The sequence below is a fragment of the Drosophila ficusphila genome, unplaced genomic scaffold (assembly GCF_018152265.1).
Source record: "Drosophila ficusphila isolate 14025-0441.05 unplaced genomic scaffold, ASM1815226v1 contig_414, whole genome shotgun sequence".
NCBI lineage: Eukaryota > Metazoa > Arthropoda > Insecta > Diptera > Drosophilidae > Drosophila > Drosophila ficusphila.
This window is the reverse complement of record NW_025064328.1, coordinates 8226485-8250802: the sequence shown is the minus strand read 5'-3', so window position 1 is coordinate 8250802 and position 24318 is coordinate 8226485. Positions and strand designations below refer to the sequence as shown.

At 45.2% G+C, this 24318-nt stretch overlaps 1 protein-coding gene across 2 annotated transcripts; it reads left to right on the top strand.

Annotated features, from left to right (window-relative positions):
- The first annotated feature begins 6263 nt into the window (after positions 1-6263).
- LOC108090530 (serine protease filzig) lies at positions 6264-24170 on the top strand. Of its 2 annotated transcripts, XM_017189253.2 has the most exons (7): positions 6264-7283; positions 17645-21649; positions 22040-22226; positions 22294-22478; positions 22742-22857; positions 22922-23041; positions 23335-24170. In XM_017189253.2, exons 1-7 carry the CDS (start codon positions 7073-7075, stop codon positions 23497-23499), a joined length of 4989 nt encoding a protein of 1662 aa, XP_017044742.1. In that variant the 5' UTR covers positions 6264-7072; the 3' UTR covers positions 23500-24170. The 2 variants fall into 2 exon arrangements, with proteins under 2 accessions (XP_017044742.1, XP_017044743.1); XM_017189254.2 differs by lacking the exons at positions 22040-22226; positions 22294-22478; positions 22742-22857; positions 22922-23041; positions 23335-24170 and adding an exon at positions 21829-22016.
- Positions 24171-24318: the final 148 nt, after the last annotated feature.

Here is a 24318-nt window from a genome sequence, read left to right as displayed (position 1 = left end):
TTTTGCAGAACATTCAAAATTGAAACTACTATCTGCAACTCAACCCTTACCAATCCAACACTATAAAGTTGAAACAATTGTTGACCGCGGATCGGTATGAATGCCCTGCATTCGCCGGCTCGTCGTGGAACTTTCGCTCTCGCTTGCTGGCTGATAATTGCTGGTCATTTGCATATGCCGACCCACCTGCCGCTCCCCCTCTCCCTCCTCCTCCCTCCTCCTCCCCAGGCTCCCCTCTCCATCCTCCTTCCTCGCATTGTTTATGGCGTGTGGGAGCCAGAGTTCGAGGCTCAAGTGCGTTGCAAGTGCATGTCGTGGCCACAAGTCGAGATCTTCAGCGAGAGGCCTATCACAATTTGTACGGATATCACGTACTCGGACGGGGGTCATGCGTCCGGGAGATTATCAACAGCTCCGATCACGAGCAGAGCGCCGGTCCTTGGCTTTAACTTTCATTCACATGCGATTCGTGGCGGTAATGGGCCTCGGATTTGGGGATTACCTGGCAGGCGTTGATCCTCCGTTGCGATTAGCTAACTGAATCAAAGTAATAGGCGCCTGGCGAAAGTGGAAACCCGAGCGATTTAATCTCCGTTTGGCCAGACTGCTCCATTTGAATTAATTGGTCGACAAATTGGGGATTTATGACATTCGATGGCTTTATTTATGGCGGTCTTTACGCAATGCAGAGTGAAATTCCCACAGCTTGCGCAAGAGATGGTGCCAAATTTCTGATTGTTATTACTATGGCTATTGGCCAAAAAAAGAGAGCAGAAGAGCAGATAGCCAGCTTGAGCGGAATCCAGAGCATTCCCATGGAAAACGAAAGCTATGAAGTAACTGAAGAGTCTTGCATTTAATTTCTAAAGAAACGTTGCACAATTAAAACGCTTCAAGCATCATCAAAAGCCGCACACACACGACCACAACGATTGAGGGGGCGAGTGTCAGGCGGAGATCACGGGGCTTCTGGCCCGGAGATGACCACCAACTACTTGGTTGCTTACCCGAACCGAATGCACAATGACGACTCGGACGACGACTTTCCCAGCGCACAGCGGCACAATGGAAATTTCTTATTTTTCTGGGCAAAAAGATTTATAGGAACTGCCGTCGCTGCCACTTGAGAAGCAGCAAACAAAAAACGAAAGTCCAAGTGCTACAATAATATAAGATCTTTCTCCAGATTTATAGGCCCATCTATGGAAACAATTGAAAAGTACTCATGGACAATATTTTCCCTTCCTTCAATTGGGGGGCGGGGGCTGGGAAATGCCACCGTTCTGTGCTGTGTGTTGGCAGCCCGTAGAAGCAGAGCCATCTCTCACCTCCTCCAATCCGCTGGTATCGCTTAATGAAATCGCCCAGACCCGAACTCAAGACGGTCATTAATTTGAGGGCCCTGCCAGCCCATTTGAAACGAAACCCGTAGGAAATTACTGCTCATCCGGTAATTATTGGTCTCGCATCTCGCAACTCGCAACTCGCATCTTGATAGATCGATCGATAGATGGGTCCCGGTGTGTTCGGATGCAGCCAGCATCTTCACACCGCCACCGGCTCTGATAGATCTTCATTTGGGAGCCGCTCCATGGATCACAGGTGCGTCGGTCGAACGTCTAAATGTGGATGCTCGAGCATCCCCATAAGAATTGCGATTTTAAGTCTCGTCAGCTGCGGGGAAACTTTTCCCCGCCTTCGAGAGACTTCTCCATTTCACCGGCAGTCAAAGTAAATCATTTACCCGTGGCCTCAGGCCATCGAACCAGGGAGCCACGGAGCCACGGAGCCACGGAGCCTTTCCCAAAATGTAAACCTTTTTCTGGCCTTTGCCCTTCGGACATCATCAAAAAAAGTGAAGGCAATTGTAAGAGTGTGTATGTATCTAGTTTTCGTGCCAACATTTATCAAGAAAAATTATGAATTCCCCCTTTACCGCCACTCATCTCGCATAATCTAAATGAATTTTTTAGTTTCGCTTTCTAATTAATTGCATTAACCGCGGTGGACGCCCACACAAAACGTTTTCGATGTAAAATGTTTTCCCTTTTTAATTTTCGCCAATTAAATGCCGCACAGTCAAGCCTTGATTTCCAGCCAAATAAATAACTAAATAAAAAATAAGAAAAGAAAACACACACCAGCGGACTGATGAAAAAGCGGTGACGGAAGTCAAATGGATTCTGTGAAAGGTGCCACATTTTTATGGACAGCCGCCAAACAAACAATGTGCAAAAAACGCACCTAATGCAGACGAAAGTCGTTGCGCAAACGGAATTGAATTAAAATGGCATCAAAGTGAAATAATAGTGCAATTAGCCTGGTGCCCAAGCTGGCCAATCTGGCCACCAACAAAGCCGGTGCCAAATAGTTCGAGAAGCACATAGCTTGCAGCTCAATACTCTCTCTTAAATTGATAAAGGAAAATTAATTTTATTTATTATTTATGTAATATAAATAATATTTATTATTATCTTTCGAGAATATAAAAATTATTCAATTGAACATAAACATTTTTGTAATATTTGAACATCGTCTATGATTTTTATAAATCCAAACTAGTATTTAGCTATTCAATTTTGTCGTTTTCTATATGTTACCGAACTTAAAGACCCCAAGGCAATAAAGTGATGGAAACCAAATAATAAAAATCATTTTTCATAGTGTGATATGTTACCGACCTGTTCGCTAAACCTATAAGCTCTCCGCCTGAATCGCCTTTGTTGCGGCAAAAGTTTCGCCCATTTCCCTAATCACGAGCGGGCCCGACTCGAAACCGAAATTAAATCATAGGTGTACCACCACTGGAGTCGCCCGGGGCGCCACGATCGAGGAGACCCTTTTTTCGGAGGCCATTGACACGCGCTAATTGAAAGCGCAAGTTGTCAACGGTGGCGTATGCGTGATGTGCTGTCGTTTTAGAAAACAAGAGCTGGTTGTTGGTCAGTAGGGGGGATCTGTTTGCCGAGGGGTAGTCCTGCTCACAGCCAACTTGTCATACATTGGCTTAACAATCATTGGCTGTATGTCATTTGTACTAGCTGCTGTTGGCCGCTACTCACTTTCATTTGTTATGCCGAAGTTTCTTTTCTGCCCTGTCTTGTTTGGCTTTAGTGGGCAAACACGGCTCGCAACTTGCTAAAAGTGAAATTATTGCCTTTTCAATTAGTCACAGATCCCCAAATACCGATCCACTGGGCTACTGAACTCCGGGGTTCCGTCCCTTTGAAGCTGCGAAATGGAAAGCCCGAGATGCGCAGTCAGCTTGGTTGTAAATAAGTTTTCGGTTCAATTTGCGGGCCATAAATCAAACACATGTCGACGCCTCATTTTGATTAATTGGGTCCTAATCCAACAACGACTTCCAAGCCAGCCAGACTGATGGGAGACCATTGACCAACTCACAAGAGGCCGGCGGTTTGAACTTGATGGCTTTCGTTTTCAATCGGAGCCGTTGAAAACACAATAAATGGCAGTTAACAAACTGTAAGCCAAGGGGAACACGGCGAATTGGCAATTTGGTAGGCGTCAACATGGCATCATCCCTGTAATGTTGTCCAAAATCAAACCTTCACTTTCTTGACTCGCTGAAATTGGCTTGGTCGGAGTTGGAAATTGAATTTCTCACACTTGTCGCTCACTCACCGATCATTATGTTGATGTTTTCATCGATCGCTCGGCCCCCTGTCGATATTTCTGCTTAGTCTGCAAGTTATTTGGCCAGATGTGAAATGGAAATTTTGACGGCTCATCATTGGGAGATGTCTGTATGCAAATCGAAAGCCAAGTGGCCATTGCAATTAGCATGATCAATCCATGAAATTTTGCATTAAAATATCTTTAAGTTGAAGCGCATAAATTTATGATTTTTAAAAATATATGAATAAGCTAATTTTATTTAACATTTTTTCAAAAACTAAATCGACCTGTTTGTTTATTATTAAGTTTGGTGTACCTCACTCTACCTCACTTTAAGTAAACAAACTTCTAGTTATTTATGTTTTGCATGCTACAACTAATTTTTATTAATTAATCATCTTGTTCAATCAAATGAAAATGCATAATAAAAGTAGTTGGAGTTGGGTAAAATTGGGTTGCAAAATAAAAACAAGTTTAGTTGATCTCATTCTGTTGGCATTAGTTTTGTGAGCTCCATTCACCTGATATATCTTGTTTTCGCAGACCTTCATCTTTCGGTTACATAATCCCAGATTATCTGATCAAATTGGTGGCGGCATCCTAAGCAGATGCGATCGAAGAATGGCTTCGAATATATCATCGTTTGCTGAGCGGATCGTTGTATTCGCGTTCAACCCGTTGCCATTTGTTAAAAGTTCGCTTTGGGTTTGGTTTTGGGATTGGGGGTTTTGTTTTTGCTTTGTTTTGGCACCTTCTTGGGCGAGCTCCATTGTCCGAGGGGCGACTGGCCAATGGAGAGAAAGTCGACGGTCCGCAGGGTCTTTGTCTTAGACACCATACCGTTGATTATGCTAAAATCATTTAAAATCGTTCATAATTCGCCGCATTCGCGGCCCTGGTGTCGTAATACCGCATCAAATGAATCATGGGAAGACGCAGCTCTGCGCGACAACTCAATGAGAAAGCCATCAGCTCCAATCCCAACTGGTTCTGGCCGGGCTTAGGCCATCGCTACTCCACTGACACCCACGTGACCGGCATGCCCAAATCAAAATCAGCCGGAGTCCGCGGCTCTCGCTGCGTTTTCCATTTCGATGGGCTGACCACGAGAAAATACTCGTAAACAAAATAAAGCCGAGAAATGCACAGAAAAAATACACAGAAAAACATTAAACGGACAAAAAACGGCAAACGGCGACAACAATAACGAAAGTGAAATTCTACAAAGAGATCGTGATGGCGGAGCGGAGTGGCGTCCACGCTTGGGCAGCCACCAGTGCCAGTCAGCCAGCCTGGTCAGGCGTTTACCCCCGACATTAGAGTGCCGACCAGGCCAAGACCAGGCAAAGACCAGGCAAAGACCAGGCCAAGCCCAGCCAAGAAAGCCAAACAATAACAAACCGCTAACAAAACGCCGCCAGATTTTTCAGCCGCGTCGCGTTCCATGTGCGCGCAGTGAAATTTGGGTCAAGGAAATGCCAATCGACAGGTTGCGCCTCCTCGCTGCAAGTGGCCACATGGCCAGGTAACCAGATAGCCAGATAGCCAGATAACCGAGAGCGAGATAACCGTTATTAGTCGCCAACTTTTGCCGGTCTTTTGCTCGACACTAATTGCCAGGCTCGCGGGAGGAACAACCTTTCGCGACCCGCAACGTACGCAGGCAATTTAGTGAACATGTAACTTTACAAAAAATTCGCACTTTTAAAACTGAAAATTCCGAAGAGTAGGTAATATACGATACCTCACGAGTAAAGATATAGGAACATACATAGTAAGGGTTTTAATTTCCGTTTAACTTTGCATTCTTTGGAAAGGGGCTTGTCTTGACCTACAGAGCACTGTTCATTTATATAGGTATAGGAAACACTTTAAAGGAAAGCCCATCTACAAAAAAATAGACTATAAATATTATAGACAGTTTTCCAAGATCTGAATGAACTAGCATTGTTAAGCTTAAATTTACTGTGAGAAGAAAATGGTTTGCTGACAATCCCCCATTATTATTTAGTTGGCACTTGGGTGAGTTAGGGAAAAATAATGAGTGGGGAAAAATAAGTTGTTGAATGGCACTTTTATTATAGATTATTAACCAAATTGAATTTAGTTAAGAATGAGAGTCCTGGCCACCATATGATTATAATCAGTTTAACTGACTATATGTCAAACTAGGAAACTTGCACTTTATATTCATTTATTTCTTCAATTAAAAATAAAATTACATCGAGGGAAAGTTTTCAATATTATTAATGTGGAAAAAAACATTTGTAGGTTAAAGGGGTAATGCTTCTAAATAAATACTTCCTCGAACGGAATAATGTACTTCCCTTACTGAGACCTAATGGCTTTCTGTTTAAAAGCATTAAAGTGAGTTCTTTAATGTAAGCCATATAGGTTGAGCAAATGAAGTGGTCAATCTGGATAAGTACCGCATATCGGTCACCTGGATCGCAGCAGCTTTCTTCTTCTTCGGGTGACAGTGATCTTCCTCTTCTTCTTCTTCTTCTTCAGCTTCTACTTCGGTGGAAGCATCCCGGCAACAGCGAGCGGCACTGTTAAGTTGAGACCGCGATCGCGATCGCTCTTAACCGCAAGGCCGCGCTGTAAACCGATTCAGTTGGGTTTCAGGCGCGCACGCGTACGGACGCAAAAGAGCAAGAGTGAGAAAGAGAAGGAGAGAGAGAGAGAGAGAGAGCAGGCGAAAGAAAGCAGGCGGCGAAAACAGGAATCGGAGTTAGGAGATCGCAGATCGGTGGCTAAAAGCAACAGAAGCGGCTGAAGAAGAAGCCGAGCAGGCGCCGAGTGCCGAATTAGAAATGTTTACCATTTAAGCGACGCCTAATAGGAATACTCTCACGTACCGCTCGTGGCTCGCGGCTCGCTCTCCCGAACGCGCTCTCCCGCGTTAAAGTGAAAGTTTTCCCCACAAAAGTGGCGAAGGTCCGTTATCTTGGCCGCTGTTCGGGCCAACTTGCAATCAGACAGTCAGACACACGCGGAGCGTTCAGTCGACCGGACGCGTGGTCGCTGATACAATATACAAGATACAAGATACAAGTTACCAGATACAAGATATCGATAGCCAGATACTATATGTGGTGCAGTGTGTTAGTGTTTTGGTGCGAGCAACTGTAAATTCGCAGCTGACCAAAGAAAGTGCGCTCGCCGCAATTAAATCGAATTGAAATCGGGCATCGGATCCACAGTTACAACTTCCCATTCCCATTCGCGTTCGTCGCCTAAGTCTTTCGTTTAGCGCGCGCAGTTACAACATTGTTTTTCGCATCGCACCGAGCAGCCCGATTCTTGTTGTTTCGTTGGCCATTTCGAAACACGCTGGGCGAATATCGCAGCTAGCCAGCTCCACGAAACCAAAACGCTGCCAGACGGTCTAGGCCAAGAACTCACCGCAAGTGTCCGGCCAGCAGCAAACATGTTTAAGTGGGTTACGCCGGCCTCAACGGCGACGTTGTCCCGCTGCACAACAACCACCGAGGCAGCGACAACGAGAACAGCAGCGACAACAACAAGGAGAAGAACGACGAGACCACAACTACTTTCCATCGCTTTAACAAGTTTAATAATAATAGTCGCATCATTTGTGCCGACGACAAGTGGATTTAGATCAATTGAAACGAATGGCGGTAAGTGACAAACCATTTAGCTCATTGACTTGCCCCAACCGAATCGATTGTCGATGAAAGGCCGACGCGGCGGCGCGAGAAGAAAGTTTAGCACACAATAAAATCTAGAATTATGGCAAAGAAAATCAATTTGCCAAATTGCAAGCTCATGTCGCTGCAAATCGAATCGAATCGTGTCACTGGCTTTTGCTGCCTCACTTTGGCTCACTTAGCCGCCCCTCCCCCTCCCCTTCCCCTTTCCCCAAAGGCTTTCACTCAGTGTCTCTTGGCCCGGCCAAGTTGACAATGCGCATGGCAAAACATAAAACACAACTATGCCTTTGTGTCAATAAATGAATCAGAAAAACTTTGGCACAGAAAACTGCGACTCTGCCTGTATCTGTATCTGTAGCTGAAGCTTTAGCTGTATCTGTGAGTGTATCTGTATCTGTATCTGTAGCTGGTGCTCTTCGAATGACTTTCCACACTCCACGCACTTGGCAATTATTTGGTTCGTTTTATGCTACATTACGGCCACAAAGCAGCCACAAAAGACCTCGAGATGTTCGACACAGACGTCGACTTTCCTTGTGACAGTTTTTACAATTTTACGATTTTACGAGTGGTTAGTGCCGGCTGGCTTTCAGCATCCCATTTCCCATTTCCGTTAATTGTCGAGGTCGTTTGGCCGATTCAAAAAGTGAAACAAATTTCCAGAGTCCCTGGTTATTAGTTCGAGTTGGCACCAACGTGAGCCCATTCTATTCAGATTGAGCCCAAGTGCCGGCCAACAAAAGACTCGAGGTGCAAACTCAATAAAAAGCCAGACACAATCAACTGGGGGAAAACAAACTGTTTGTGATAATCGTACCATTTCTAACACCAAAAAAAAATAGAGTCAAGCTTCTTTGATACGTGAAATTTCACACACCGTTTTCAGTTTTTTAACATCATTAAATTGGTGAAAACACTCATCAGTACGTTGTTAAGATATTATGGCCCTTAAGAGAACCTTTATGACTATAAAGTTATAGACCTATGCAATCAATACTTCTCTTTGGAGATCGAATCTTTTATTTGTACAGCTTACGCTGCAAAAACCACCTGCAGCCCTTAAAAGTCCTTAAGTGAATCCTATTGTAAACAACTTTACAAGAAAGTAAGAGGAGTCATCGAAGATTGTCGTACCCTTGAAAACAAGATGCACCAAGATGAATCAAATGTTAATGTTAATTAGTTAATGTGTCTATTTCCTATGAAATGCAGCTATAATTAAAACTCTGAAAAATGTTTCAAGTTTCATACAAATAATTATTAAACAAAATTATAAATTATTCTTTACTTTAACCACAGAAAACATTTAACCAAAATGAGAAAGTTATCTTTAAATACTTGTAAATTTAAACTGTTACGATCTTCAAATAAAAGTATTTCTGGCATTTAAAAGTCTAATGCATTCTTGTGCAACATTTAAAGTAAGCAAAACCTTTTGTTTGCCAAGCTAAAGTCCCACAATCATTAAGACTTCTTGGGATGCAATCGCTTCTCTTTGAGGTGCTTTTCCCAACGATGCCCTTTGTTCCCCAACTTGGCTTGCCCCTTCCGAAAGGTTTGGGAAAACCCAGGAAAACCCAAGAAGAGAAAATCAATACTTCCGCTCGCCAGCGAACGCAGAACTGTGCTGCGTCAGTGAGGTGGAAGTCGGCAAATGCCAATCATCGGCCACATACACACCTGATCATTAGTATAAAACACGTAAAACAATTTTCAATTTCTATTCAAGTGTTGTTTGAACAGAAAGAAAAGCAGGAAAGCAGTTCAGGAAAAACGCGTGCGAAATGAAAATGTCTTGGCCAGTAGCCAACAACCAACAACTAAAAGGCAACAACAACCACACACTGATTCTGATGGAAGCGTGTGCCAGTTTGCGGCTTTCTGTCGCTGTCAGTCGTGGTTTTAGCCATGGCCAAGACCGCCGCTGCACTTGTCGACGTTGCCTGCAGTTGACTTTGCGGTAATTTGAGACTCGGCCTGCGGGAAGGAAGCTGACTTCGACTTGGAGCTAAAACCCCTGTTGGCTGCTGGTTGCTGGTTGCTGGTGGCTGCCAGCGTTCGATGTTCGACAGCGATGTAATTTCAAGATCACGTTTTTACCGCTGCCCGATCATCGACTTGGTCAATTGTTGCTCCACATAGATCTCGGCATCTCAATCGCTCTCGGCCGAGTCTCGGCTGCTGCCAACTTGGCTACTTAAAAATCAATTCATAACTCTTTTCTGCTCGTTTGGCTAATTGTCGTCCCGTTATGGGCACACTCACTCGGTGTAAAATTCTCGGTTTATGCAAATTACGAATTCCATAACTCCACATATTTTTCGTCTTCCGAATCCGAATCCCCCCATTCCACATGCAATTAATGTGAAAGCGACATTTGACTTTCTTCTGGGCTGGAGAGGGCTGGCTGAAACCATTTTCCCACAGCCATTTTACACTTCATAAACTTAACGCAATCGCATTAAAACTGTGACAGATCTTGAACATCGAGTGCCGGGAGAGCATTTCACCTCGACCAAGTATGGATTGCACTTCCTATCACAGATTACTTGGGTGAAACTACAGTAGAACTTGATTAACTTCCACACACCTCTAGAAATTACAAAATTAAATATCAGTTATAAAGACTACGAACCACTTTGAACTATTTTAGATTTAAGATGTGTTGAGACAGATATTTTAAAATTAACTTAGATTTTTTTTTAAATTTTCTGTTTATATAGATATTGATTTCTGTAAATGGTATAAGTTTGTGGCTAATATTTTTTTTAACTTGAAGTTTACGGTTGATTATAAATTTTGAAAAGCAACAGCGCTTTTATGTTTTACATTTGATGGACTTAATGTTCCCAATTAGTTCGATTCTACCGTAAAAGAAAACCCATTAAATACCTGAGTTCGAGTTACTGAATTCCCACTGTTTGGAGCATGTGAATGAAGTTGGAACAGTAGCTAGTCAATTGGAATGGCTGTCGCGGTACTCACACGCATTTGTTGTCGGTTGGCTTATCTTTCAAGCTCATCGGCGGTTCCAAGTGCCACTGCCTCATATCGATGCCGCGCAGTTACAAATTATCGGGCTGTCAACACCGCCCCGAAGCGAGAGAGCCGTGTTATTTGATGCGCTCGTCTAACAGGAAATACTCGGCAAACTTCGAATTTGTTTTGACATGTTTGGCGGTGAAAGTGAAATTCTCCGCTCTGCCCTGGCTTCCGCTGCATGACAAAAAACATTCTTCGTGGCCGCGGTTTTCGCATGGAAATCAACAAAACGCATTAAAATTTACCTCCGATCTTCGTGCATCCAAAAAAAAAACGCTTTGAGATTCTGCGATGGTTTTTGCAGACACTGTATGCTCATTGCTTTTGGATATCGATGATGGCTTGGATTCGGAATCGGAATCGAGGCTGTTGCCAAAAATGATGTCATTTATTGCGGCCAAGCAACTTTCACTGCTCGTTCACACCGCTTTTTTACAACAGCTCATCGCATTTGATATGATTTTTCGGCAAATTGGTTGGCAAAACGTTTTCATTTTGATTTATGTCCGCCGCAAATCTTTTGTCAACCGCACCGGCGTTCAATAAATTTCCCATTGTGCAGAGTTTTCACCAAATTGAATGTTTCCCGGCCAGCCATTGTTCGGCTGAACAATCAGAGACCCAGAGCGTCATGACCTGGCAAAAAGTGACCACCGAAAGAATAATAATGGTAATGAAAACAATTCAAAGTCGTGCACACATGTAACAGTGCAAATGGAACCGCCTTTAAGCGGTGGCCAAAAGATCCAAGCCGGGCTACCACCCAGAAAAGAGACTCTTCTTGCAAAACGCTGTGGAGCTACTACCACCAGAACCTGTTCCAGGTGAGTCGGACTCCACTGAGGTGAGCTGGACTCGTGGTTGACACCGTGTGATTACCTTTCTTATTACGGGCAGAAAAAGCGAGCCAACAGAGCTGCCCACGTGAGAAGTAGTGGCAAAGTTATGCCACTAACAAATTGCTTGAGTATTTATTATTCACAGAGATAACTTATACAGTGATAAATATTTATGGTCTTGTGGTTTCTAAACTGACCACACTTAACCACTTGGCTCGACAAACAAAATGTTCTGCTTGTAACATCAACCAACATCAAACCGCAAAATCATTAAAGTTACATGCCTGTTAGAAGTTATGTCTAGTCATTTATTTTACTTTAGTTAATTTAATGGGGCACTAAAAATTACACTCTCTTTAAAGATAGACTGCCCAATCAGAAGACTACTTGATTTGTTTAGTTTTGTTACAATTATTTTTAAAATATACTTAACCATTTTATAAATCACTTTGCTAGTAAAAAGTTCTTAGTAAAATTGGTGCGATTGTGGCATTCTTAAAACAAAAATTATTTGTTATGTATATAATACCGACACTTCTAACTGTCTATATTATTTATATGACTTTTGCAGGAGGTAAAGATATATATTAAGGAAGGTAGACTTGATATACAAATACCAAGTTGTAACCCGCTCATCTCTGACGTGGGTTGTCTTGAATTATTTCTGGTTTGGCCAGAAGAAAATTACGGTTTCCATTAGAATTGCATGCGTAAAATTCAAACCTACACCTGTGGCCAGCACTCTAGTCGCAGTCGCAGTTGCTGTTGTGTGTGCGAGTGGAGGCAGACAGACAGCCTGGTGGCACTTGCACATTCACTGTTAGCTTACCGGTCTTTTTGGTCGCTCGTCGCCGCAATTTTATTTGGGTCACTGTCACAATTTACACCGCAGAGGGGGCCGAGACTCAATGGCCATGGAGCGACCAGCGACCACTGGTTACTGGCCACTTGGATTGGCAATGGGAATCGGAATGGGAATCGGAATGGAAATGGGAATAGGAAGACACCAGCACTCACGCTCGGATTCTGTGCCCAATTCGCCACGGCGACACTCGAGCAGATCGGAGGAGCAAATCGATGGAAATTGTAGACGGAGCCAGAGATCGTGGCGGCTTTCAAATCCAATTTTATGTAATTCAAGGTGGCTCCCGAGCTCGGGAGTTCGCGTGCAAATCGGTTATGGCCGGGCCTGGTTATATAGCGCACGCCACAGTCCAATTCGCAGAGAGCGTAGTAGAGCATGCAGCGGGTTATGTTTATGCTGATGCTGATACTTATACCCATACCCATACCATACCCATATCCATACTCATACCCATACCCTAACAATTCAATTACATTGCGATTAATGGGTATGTGTGTTCGGTTGCGGATCGGCTAACATATAGAGTGGGAGTGCGAGTGGGAGTAAGATGCGTGCCGGGCCAAACGACTTCTTCATCTTCATCCTCATCGGATAACCAAATACGATGGTTAGCCGCGAAAGGTCAAGACTCGGATGGAAACTTTCCATTTCTCTCACGCAAAGCGGGAAATCTTCTTGCGTGATGACATCGCGGAACAGAGCGCTTAAGAAAGATGTTTTTTACCGAAGCACAGCCGCACGTAAAGACCATTAAAATTAATAAAAAGACAACATAAAACAACAATAAGGCAAAAAGCTGGCACAAACCTCCGGTAAACTGCACTCGCCACTCTCGCTTCCACTGGCCAAAGTCATAATTAGTAGCCTAAATCAAGCGATTCATGAAAGGTAAACAGTTTTTCTTCGCTTTGTCTTGGAAAAGTGAAATTAACTCGGGATGAATGAAAACATTTTTTATGCTAATTCCATGAAAAGTGACATTGGTTATTTTTTCTCTTCGTCGCTATCGTTCGTTGGTCATTAGATGGTGACTTATCTGAGGCCAATAAATCGTTAGGGCTTTTTCCTGTCGATAGTAAGAGTTTCTCTAATTAATTGTACTAGAAAAACGACCTTTGGTTTGGGAAAGTAATATTTCAAATTTGTAGTTTTATGTGCTTCGTACCTACAAAAATTTGTAACTTAGCAATTGCGTTCGTTTAATAATAGTATTTTATAGTAAATTAATTAATTTCTGGTGTTTATAACAAGTTAATTTTTATCGTTTCACTTCAAATCTATTGCAAATATTCCTCATTCGAAGCACGATTTCTTAATGCTTGTAGCCATTTCTTTACCGGTATCCCAGAGAGCTTACCAAGAAATTTGTTTACGAGTTATCAAACTTAGTTAAGTTTATAACCTGTTTATTTTATTATGTACATCTATTATATTTTCATTTATTTTTAACAAGAAACTTATTTAAGACTTTAAATAAATGTGAAGTTTACTTGATAACCAGTTTCAATCGAACTTATCGATTCTTCGATTTCACTTGGGTGCTAATGGCGCTGATCGGTTAATAACTTGCGCCAATTGAGTGCAAGAACATTGAACACTTTCACAACGCAATTAGAGCAAGATTCGTTAAATGCAAAACTGGCCAAGATCAGTGTGATCTGCGGGCCCGATACACGTGGAGTTGCATGTTGCGGCAAGAAAGTATCTTTTTGCAGTCTTGGGCTAATTGATCGATAATAATTTTCCATTTACCGTTAAAGCGCCTCGTTTGTTTACATTCTTTGGACTCCGGCACGTCGAATGGCTGGAGATCGGGCATGAAAACGAGTTCTACGAAATCTCAGAGCGGAGCAGATCAGAGCAGATCGGTGCAGAGCGGAGTAGAGACGCGTTCCTCTCCCGATCTTGGCCAGCATCATACTCGTGATTTAATTAATTTCCATTCCCTGGCCGTGCGCATAAATTTCACTGCACGGACGGCAGCACAGCCGCGATAACTGTTCCGTTGGCCAAAAGGCATTGTACGGCATTGTACGTATTTATGGCCATATTAAGAGCCCACTGCCCCAAGGGCCAAGTGACACACTGGCCATCGACGGCTGCGGCATGCAACAGAACAGAATTCGGCTATTGGGCCAATTTTCATCGATGATTAATGGCGTTGCCACCGAGCTGCTCCGACTTTTGGTTAAGAAGACAAACTTGTTATCTCATTTTGCAGCTGCTTCCTCCGTTCGTATTTTTTCCGATCTTTTCCCCCTAATAAACACCGAAAAATGTTTAAAGCGCCGCGAAATTATTCAGGCGTTTGACACACTTTCGTTCGGCGCTCAGGTGGCCACAAATATGTGTGTATATATACTCGATTTAGCCGGCTTTTCGTTGCTGTTGCCTTGGCTGTTCCTCAGGTGCGATGCTGTAACCTATTTTGCATGCGTCGCCTGCGATTATGACGATGCAGCCATCGCGCATTGACTCGAATTTCTCGATCCAGCAATTAGGGTCAGAGGATCGCCAGATCGTGATAAGTTATCCGCAGGAAGGCTTTAACACAGAGATGTCTCTTTCTGAAATACATATGACAGGTGAGGGGCCATCTCGCAACGAGGTGTGCCCAAGCATTCTTAACACATTTGATTCGAGGCGTCTGAAAGTGTTGGCTGAACAAGGGTCTAATCACCACATTAAATGTTCAACACGTTTTTCTTAACAGTGGAACCTGCTTTATAACGAACCTATGTAGAAGAAATTGGAAGCAATGAAACATTAGGTAGTTTCGAATGTTGTTATTTTGTGCAATGTGAAGAAGTTAAAATAGTTGCATATTTATTTTAATATTTAAAAAACAAGTATGAGTATCTTGCTAGGCACGCTTAAAATCCTAATCAAAAATAGACTATTTAAAAAACCTCAGGTAAAAATAATATACATTTAATATGTACTATTTTGTATGCTTATTTATTCTAAATTGTTTCTATCTTAATTAAAAGAGCTCCCCTGTGTAGGCGTGCGGTTAAACTAATATTTTTGGTGTAACTTTCAAAATGCATAATCATGTAGTACAACATTCAATTTTCACGGGCTAGATCAAATGAATTATGGTAAATGCATAATTATCGCCGGTTGGTCGTGCTGCCTGCCGAACTTCATTAATTCAGCCCCAGGTCGGTAATTAATTCATTGACTCCGCGGCTCGAGAGCCCAGACTCTTGGGCCTGGGAGCTCGGCGAACTGATGGCACTACCGATTTGTCTCTTTCGGAGACGGTGGCTGGGTTAATCGGCTCTTTCTTGGGGAAACAGGGCTTTTGTTTCGGGGCAACTCCAACAGCCAGCGGCCTTTTCTCACGTCTCTTGGCCAACTCTCTTTCGCACTGTGTTTGCGCCCGCTTTTAACGATTTGCGGAAGAATACTTAAGAGCACTTAAGTGTCTGATCGTAAAAAGGCAAATGTCTGCAAATAATAAAGCCGCAAAAAACATTATTGTTATTTTATTAGTAGACGCCACAAAAAACGAAATCGCTCCGAGAGATGAATGGGCAGCGAGAAAATGGAGAAAAGGCGATGGCGAAACACTATCACTTTTACTCAATTATGTATGTACGATGATATTTTGACTGCTATTCTAATGGGGTTTTCTGCACTACTTTTTCGCTGCTTTTGCCTAATACACTTGAATCCGACTCGAAGTCGGACTCCGTACTGCTCCGCTTTACTTTCACTGGCGCTACGTGTCCGGCATACTTCGGATCGGCCTGAGTCATGATTGCCTTTATTTCGGTCCGTTCCCTGCAATTTCGGTTTCGTTACCTTCTGATTTTCATTTAATTAGCAGCGAACTAATTGCCAGTAAGCCTCCGAATCTAGTTCGCCGGCCGTGTTTGCACTGGGCTCCTATGCTCCAATTTCACGACCAAACATTGACATAGTCCGCGTTGCGGATTGGGGCCACCAGCCGCAAGTGGAGCGACCGCGAGGTGTTAATTTGTCAGCATAAACCCGTCAGAAGTCGAGTCGGCGGCCTCTGCTTTCCCACTTCTGGTTTAATTGCTGCCAAAATCAATTTCGTTTCAAATGTCAGGAGCTGCAAGTGACTGCGGTACTTGGGCACGCATTAAATGGTTTTGTTTTCGAGGATTTTAAAAGCCTGCTTTTGGACTCCACAAACTTAAGCCCGCAATATTACATTGTTGATCTTTTTAGCAAGCTTATAATTTTTATTTAGAATTATATATTAAACATAAATTAAATAATTTATATTATTAAAATATATTGATTTTATGCTTAAAGCTAACAAGCGAAGAAAATTGCTGGTACATAAAATTTAACGATAATTTCATGCTTGTTAAAGTTTTTTTGTATTTACGACCTCTAAATGTTTTAAAAGACTCTACAGATATTGGCATGGCTGAATACTTGTTTTTATGTTATATTTATTAATATCTTTAGTAACTTAGGTAATAGTATAATATCCATTAATTTCTTTTGGTCGTAAAGAGGTGATAAAATATTTTTATGCTAGTGTAAAAAAATACATTTTTTATTATTATAAGAGGCTACCGATAGAGTACATCAACTCCTGTGTTAGCCAGATCTAACCTTTCTCCCAGCCTGTGGTTGCTGTCGTCATTTGGCAAATGAGGTGGAAAAACTCTGAAGTGCATTGCCCACACCTGGGCCGCAGATGAACTTTGACACGGCAAGTGGCTGCTATGCCAGCCAACCAGCGAGCCAGGGCCACTTTCACTTGACGGTTTTTCGAGTGGTCTTCGGTGGGCTGCTCGCCTGGGTTGGCTGCCCACAGAACAGGGAAAATACGGTTGCTGCTAATTGAGTTTATACACTTTTAAGTTTATGCTTGTGTAGCGGCTGCTGGTGATGTTTGCCCAAGGCTGTTTGTCACAATTAGCACTGAAAAGAGCAATTATATAGATGGCATTTGTGCGGCATTGATGTGCTCGTCCGATGTTGTCACTTTCATTTGAGGAATTTCCCACATTTTCACTACCCCCTCCAGGTATAATCCAATCAACTACAGTTGAGCCAAAAAGCCAAAAAGCGATGCTTGAATGACATGTTAATTAAGCTTTGGCCACGGGGAATTTGACGGTTAGATTTAAGATTATTGGCGAAATCAGTTCCGAGATCTGGGTAAATTGAAATTGAAAACTTTAATTTGGCAAATGCAATGTAACAACTTCAAATTAAACTCAATAATAAAGGAGACATCCATTGTACAAAGTTTATTGTTAAACTGGGACATTATTCAGGGACATTATCTAACACAGATTTGTATTAAGACCTCTTAAAAGATATTGTTTTACTTTTTCTTTTAAATTTTTTATTGGAAAAAAATATCTGAGACGAATAATAAAAAATATATTTATGTATTTTTAAGTTTATGACATATCTATAGATATTGATAAAAAAAAATATGTTGTGCCATCAAAAAACAAATAAGTTTACATACTTATTATACAATTATTTGTATTATTTCATATCAAGCCGTCTTATAAATTGACCGTCTTATAAATTGATTGAACTCATTCACTAAATATTAAACCTTTTTTACTCATATACAGGTGGTCGCAAGCTGTTCGGAGGCTACCGCATCACCCCGAAGCACTGTCGGGCCACCAAGACGCTGCCCAGCTCGGATCCGCGGGCCGAGGGACCCACCATCTGCATGTTCAACCACGAGTGCGCCCAGCGGGGCGGCGAGGTGGTGGGCGCCTGCATGGACGGCTTCCTGTTCGGCGCCTGCTGCCAGATCCCGCCCACGCACGAGTTGGCCAGCACGCTGATCAACGAGGCCCAGAACGCCTACTTCCAGCAGCACCAGCAGCAGCAGAAGCTGCACCAGGCGGCGGCCCAGTCCTCGTTCGAGAGCTATGGGGAGCAGCAGCAGCAGTCGCTGAGCGAGGAGCAGGTGGCCCAGCAGCCGGCGCAGAGCATCTACGACCAGCAGAACCTGGACAAGGTGTACCAGCAGCTGGGCAGCAGCAGCAGCATCAGTCCGCCCAGCGGAGCTTATGGCGGCGAGTCCCAGCAGCAGGAGGATCAACCAGAGCCGGAGCAACCGGTGAAGGATGAACCTGCGTACTCCAGCAGCGGTTCCTCCACCGAGGCCACTCAGTCTTCCTCCGTCAGTGTGGAATTCGAACAGGAACCCTCTCACCCAGCAGAGAACCTAAACGAGCAGACCACTCAGAAGGTCACCAAGCCACCCGCCCAGCCCGTCCAACCACCCAACTTCCATGTGCACAAGCACTCCGTGACCATCAACTCACCCTCGTCGCCGCCGCAAAACGATGACTTCGTGATGCAGGTGCTCAGCACTTTGCCACCGGAACATGCCGACAACCACCACATCGTTTTCACCACCGAGGTGCCCACGAAGATAGCCAGTGGCTTGCAGGACCAAACCAGCTCAGAGTCCAACTCTTTCGAAGAGGCTTCCTCCACGCCAGCAGCGACCCAGAAACCCAAGACCAAGCCCACTCAGAAACCCACTCAGAAGACCACGCAGAAGCCCACTCCAAAGCCCACTCAGAAAGCCACTCAGAAACCCAAGCCGAAACCCGTTCCTCAGTTGGCGGAGAGCATGAAGCGACCCATCCAGCAGGTGAAACCCAAGCCAAGTCCGAAACCTGCCCAGTCGACCAACAACCACCACCACAACCACTTGATCCTGGATGGTGGAGAATTCACGCACAGTGACATCACTCACCCAGGGGCAGATGCCGATCTCGTCGAGGATCTGCAGTTCTCCACTGGCTATGGACCTCAGCCCGTTTATGCGGAGCCACCAAAGCAGCAGTTATCTCAACAACCAGTGGAGCAGAGCTACATCTCCTCCAGCACGAGTGCCAAGCGACCAACCAATCAGAATGGTCCCACCACTGTTTCCTCGATCACCACCCATGTGGACTCCATCGAGTCCATCATCCTGCAGCTGAACAACACTAGCCACGGTCCCAGTTACAACGTGGTGAGCCAGCAGACTCCCTCTTACGGATATCCAGCAGCAGCTCACACTGAGCCAGCCACCCAACCACCCACTTTCTACCAGGAGAACGAGGCTGAGAAAGTCCAGGAGCAGGATTCGCAGTCCGATTATGGCTACACCACAACGGTTAACTACGAGCCATCCTATGACAAGGTTTCGGATGAGCAGGATGCCTCGGCAGGAGTCAGTCAGTCTGCTGAGAGCCCCACCGCTCGTCCAGGTTACGGAGAGGATGTGTCCGCTGTGCTGGAGGATCACACATTGCCTGCGAATGGCTACAACGATGCAGCTGCTCCAGTTGCCCCACAGACCTCCGAGTTCAACAAGATGCCCGTGATGGGAATTGCCTACCCAGTGGATGTGTCCTACATGGAAGAGGAGGAGAACCTCCCAGCCACGGCAGCGGGATACGGCCAAGTGAGCAGCGCCTCCTACGAAGCCAGCACAGAGTCCACATACCAAAAGCTCTCCACCGTTCAAACGGAGGAGCCACAGCCAGCGCCAACCTACGTGCGTCCCACCACCAATGCCAATAAGCAGAATCGTCCGGTGGCCTCTTACATCGGAATGGTGACCATGCAGCACTACAGTCCCCAGCCAGGAAGTGGTGAATACCAAGTTCCCGCCGAGGTGTCCGTGTCCTCGCACACCACCAAGGTGGAGGAGCAGTCAGACGAGACCTCGAATGGATATCAGCAGCAGGAGACCACTTCCAGTTATATTGCCCCACCAACTGCAGCTCCTCCTCCGGCAGCTCATCGTCCTCAGTACGACGCTGTGTCGGCAGAAAGCTCGTCGGAAAGACCCGTTTTGGTGACGGCCAGTCCCAGACCCCGACCCAAACCAAGCACCAAGCGACCTGGCGTGAAGAGACCCATCAGCGTGGAGAACACCAAGAGAAAGCCTCAACCTCAGCCAAGTGCAGGTGCCTACAACCAGGAAAAGCTCAGCGAGCAGAGCACCAGGAAACCCGTGTCCACTGGATATGATAGTGTACCAGAGTCCCCGATCACTCACATTCAGATCAAGAAGCCAGTGGCTAGTCATCACAAGGATCATGAGCAGACTGGCTACCCCAGGCCAGCAAATGGAGGTTACGAACAGACCACAGCCGCAGCTCCTGCTCCAGCTGCTCCATCTCTCAACTACGATAAGCCAGATGCTCCACCTAGCCAGTACGATCAACCATCGGCTCCATCTGCCAGCTACGATCAGTTGGCCCCAATGCCATCGCACAACTTCGAGGAGCACGTGGCCAGCTCCCCGGGCAGGAAACCCTCGACATCCAAACCCATCTCTACCAGCTATGTAACCGGACCTAGTACTCCTCGACCTCCAGCCACTGTTGACTATCACTACGACAATGTGCCACCGCTTTTCATGGCCGATGACAAGCTGGATGCCTTCATCCAGAGCACCGCGGAGAACATTGTGGGCTCCACGCCAGGTAACTACCAACCTCCGCTGGTGGCCACTGCTTCCACACCCATCTACGCCCAAAGACCGACCAGCAGTGGAGTCTATGGCCACAAGAAACCCGGTTTCGTGCAGATCAATGGAACTCCCAAGCCCCCGAGGCCCACTGTTTTGATAACGCCCAAGCCCACTGCCATCAATTTGGTGACCTACAGTTCTTTGAGCGACGATAGCAACAAGCTGGCCTCCAGCACGAACGGATATGTGACCGGAAGACCCGGAGTGCAGGGAGTGAGTTCCAACGACTTCGAGGATCCGGGATACTTTGGCAGCAGCCCCGTGCACGTGGCCTTCACCCAGTCCACCACGGAGGCCATCTACGCAGTGCCCTCCGATGACAAGCCCGCTTTCCCCGGTTACTTCGGACCCACGCCCTCGTATCCCGCCTTCTCGGTTCCTGGCGAGAAGGTTGGCCAGAACCTGATGGAGGAGACCTACACGTCGCCCAACGACTTTGTCAACTTCCCGCCGGTGAGGAACCCCAATCTGAACATGTCCGCTGCCTCCAGTGCGGTGACCAGCGATCTGGACCTGTCCACTCCCGCCTTCGTGGAGGATGTGGTGCTGAAGGACAAGATGCACACACTGGTCCACAAGTTGGTGGCCTCGCTGCAGGGCAACTTCGAAGCCCTGGCCGATATGATCGATGAACCCGGAAGTAATAAGACGGCGGCCACCTATCAGGCGGGAGCAGGAGGAGCCACCAAGCCCGTGAGGGTGGCCACCACCCGCAAACCCGTGAGAGTAGCCACCACTGTCAGACCAAAAGTGACCACAAAGAAACCCGTGGTTCGGGTCACCACCAAGGCTCCGAACAAGAAGACCTCCGCCGTGAGCAGCACCACTCGCAAACCCGTAACACGTCGCACCACCGTGGCCGCCAAGGTGACCACCACCACTACCAGGAAGCCGGCGACCAAGAAGCCCACCCGTCGGGTGACCAGCACCATCAAGACCACAACCGAGAGCTCGGCCCGACCGGCGGACGATGAGATCGTGGACGAGGAGGACGAAGAGGACGTGAACCCCAATCCGAGCGACAACGAGATCGACCAGGGATCTACCCTGAGTTCCTACGGCGGAGCCAACGGGCGGAAGATCCGTAAGTGTGGACTGAATGTAGCATGGACTAGCATGGACCCGAAACAACTGTCTTTCTCTCTCTATTTCTTGTTCTCTCACCTGCCCTTCACCTGTTCCTAACCACTCACGCATCTAACCCAACGCTTCCTCAACCTAATCCTAAACCCCATTGCATTTTCGATTGATACACAACTCTAGCGCGTCGCAAGCTCAAGCGGCGGAACCGGAAACCCAATTAGAGAATCTTCCCCAAAATAAAACCCCTCCTAGTTTTAACAACCCCCTCCCAACACCCCTCCAATCCGTGTAATTGTCCCTCCCCAAAGTTCTATGCTTCCCCCGAAACTCTCAGACTCGACTTCTCGAACACTCCCCGCTCCTAACCTCGCATTTCACTCCCCATCAACAGAGTGCGGTGTGCGGCCCCATGTCAAGTCCGGCCGCATCGTCGGCGGCAAGGGCTCCACCTTCGGCGCCTTCCCGTGGCAGGTCCTTGTCAGGGAGTCCACCTGGCTGGGCCTCTTCACCAAGAACAAGTGCGGCGGCGTCCTCATCACCAGCCGCTACGTCATCACTGCCGCCCATTGTCAGCCCGGGTAAGATAACCACTGGGGTAACGCATTGTATGGTCATTAATTGGGTATTGTACTGTGATTTCCACAGCTTCCTGGCCTCATTGGTGGCCGTGATGGGTGAATTCGATATATCCGGCGATCTGGAGAGCAAGCGCTCCGTGACGAAGAATGTGAGGCGCGTCATCGTCCACCGGCAATACGATCCAGCCACCTTTGAGAACGATTTGGCCCTGCTGGAGTTGGACAGTCCCATACAATTCGATACTCATATAGGTAAGTCAAAGTCTTCAGAAATTAATGCGAGGTTGAGCGGAAATTAGATTTTATTTTACTTTCATAAAATGTTATTTCATTTGGAAGTTTAAATTTGCCTTAAGTCCATAGTTTTTTATTTTGGTCAAATACGTTTCTACAAGTTGAACTTGAAGCTATTCTTATCTTAAATCTTATATTATCTCAGAACGGAAAAAAGATATCATCATATTTTATCTATTAGTTAAATATTAATTTTCACTTTTATCTGTACTCCTTCGCAGTGCCCATTTGCATGCCCAACGACGTGGCGGACTTCACTGGTCGCATGGCCACCGTAACTGGCTGGGGACGCCTCAAGTACGGTGGCGGAGTGCCCTCCGTTTTGCAGGAGGTGCAGGTAAGCAACCACCCACAACAATTCTCTTTGAAGAACCAACTAACCCCGGGCCATTTTAAATTAGGTGCCGATTATCGAGAACAGCGTTTGCCAGGAGATGTTCCACACCGCTGGTCACAACAAGAAGATTCTCAACTCCTTCCTGTGCGCCGGTTACGCCAACGGGCAAAAGGACTCCTGCGAGGTGAGTTCCGGGGAAAAAATAAAAGTAAAAATACGTATAGGAATTACAAAAAGTTTTAAATATTGTATCAGCTAATTAAAATTCTGATAAATTCAATGGAAAAGTCTTTTAAAAGACATTTCAACAAATTCATTTTTTCTAAAGACTTAAATTTTCGTTCTATTTTGGGCGATTACATTAGTCGTCTTGAAGCCAAAACAAAATTAAACTTGTATGTCTCAGAGTTTTTTCAATCCCTTAGTGTACACTTTTCCAATGAACCTCGACCTAACCTTTTCCAATTTTTCCGACAGGGTGACAGTGGCGGTCCGCTGGTGCTGCAGCGCCCAGACGGGCGGTACGAGTTGGCCGGAACCGTGTCGCACGGCATCAAGTGTGCGGCGCCGTATCTGCCGGGCGTCTACATGCGGACCACCTTCTACAAGCCCTGGCTGCGCAGCATAACAGGAGTGAAGTAAGCCACAACCGCCGTGGTGCAAACGCCTCCGAGATGGCCAACAAGCTGCCGGGGAAGGAGCAACAAGTGTAAATAGAACGTAGAGTTTAAAGAGTCGTGGACAGAAGCGTGAGAAGAGTTGGCTCAACCTTTTTGCAACGTCACATTTTTCGAACCCTTTCCTCGACCTCCCCCCTCAATGCTACCATCATTTCATTAGCTTAATTGAAAGTCCACTGAAGCAATTTCAAACGAAATACGCTGGGGATGCCAATATTCCGAGACTCCGATATTTTGTTTGATCAGGCTGCAGGTTCCGTTTTTTTAAAGTACGCGTGCCTAACTTTTGTAGAGTCTGAATGAGAATTACGCTAATTGCAAGCCGTATGAGTAAGACATATTTATTCTAGTTCTAAGCCTATTTATTTGACTATTTATTTATTTATGTGACGAAACGAAACGAAATGATTTGTGCGTTTGATTCAACTAAAAAAATTGTTATCTTCATAGGCAAATTGTTGTTATGTTCAAATGAAAGCGAGAGCAAATGTTTTTAGTTCAATTGAATTTACTAATTTATCGATTTATATTATTAATTTTTTATCTAATTACGTTTTATGTTAATTGTTAAGCGAACGAACAAATCGAAAATCAAAAAGAGATCGAAATAAACGACATAATTATTAGTAAAAATTCTTAAAGTTAGTGTTTTTCTCAAAAACTTTTTAGAATTTATCTTTCCTAAAATTAAATACAGGTAAACTTTTAGCCAGATTTTGTATGTTGAAGAGCTCTGAAGCAGAAAGTTTCATCTTAGCATTTTATCATAAAAGGGTGCACA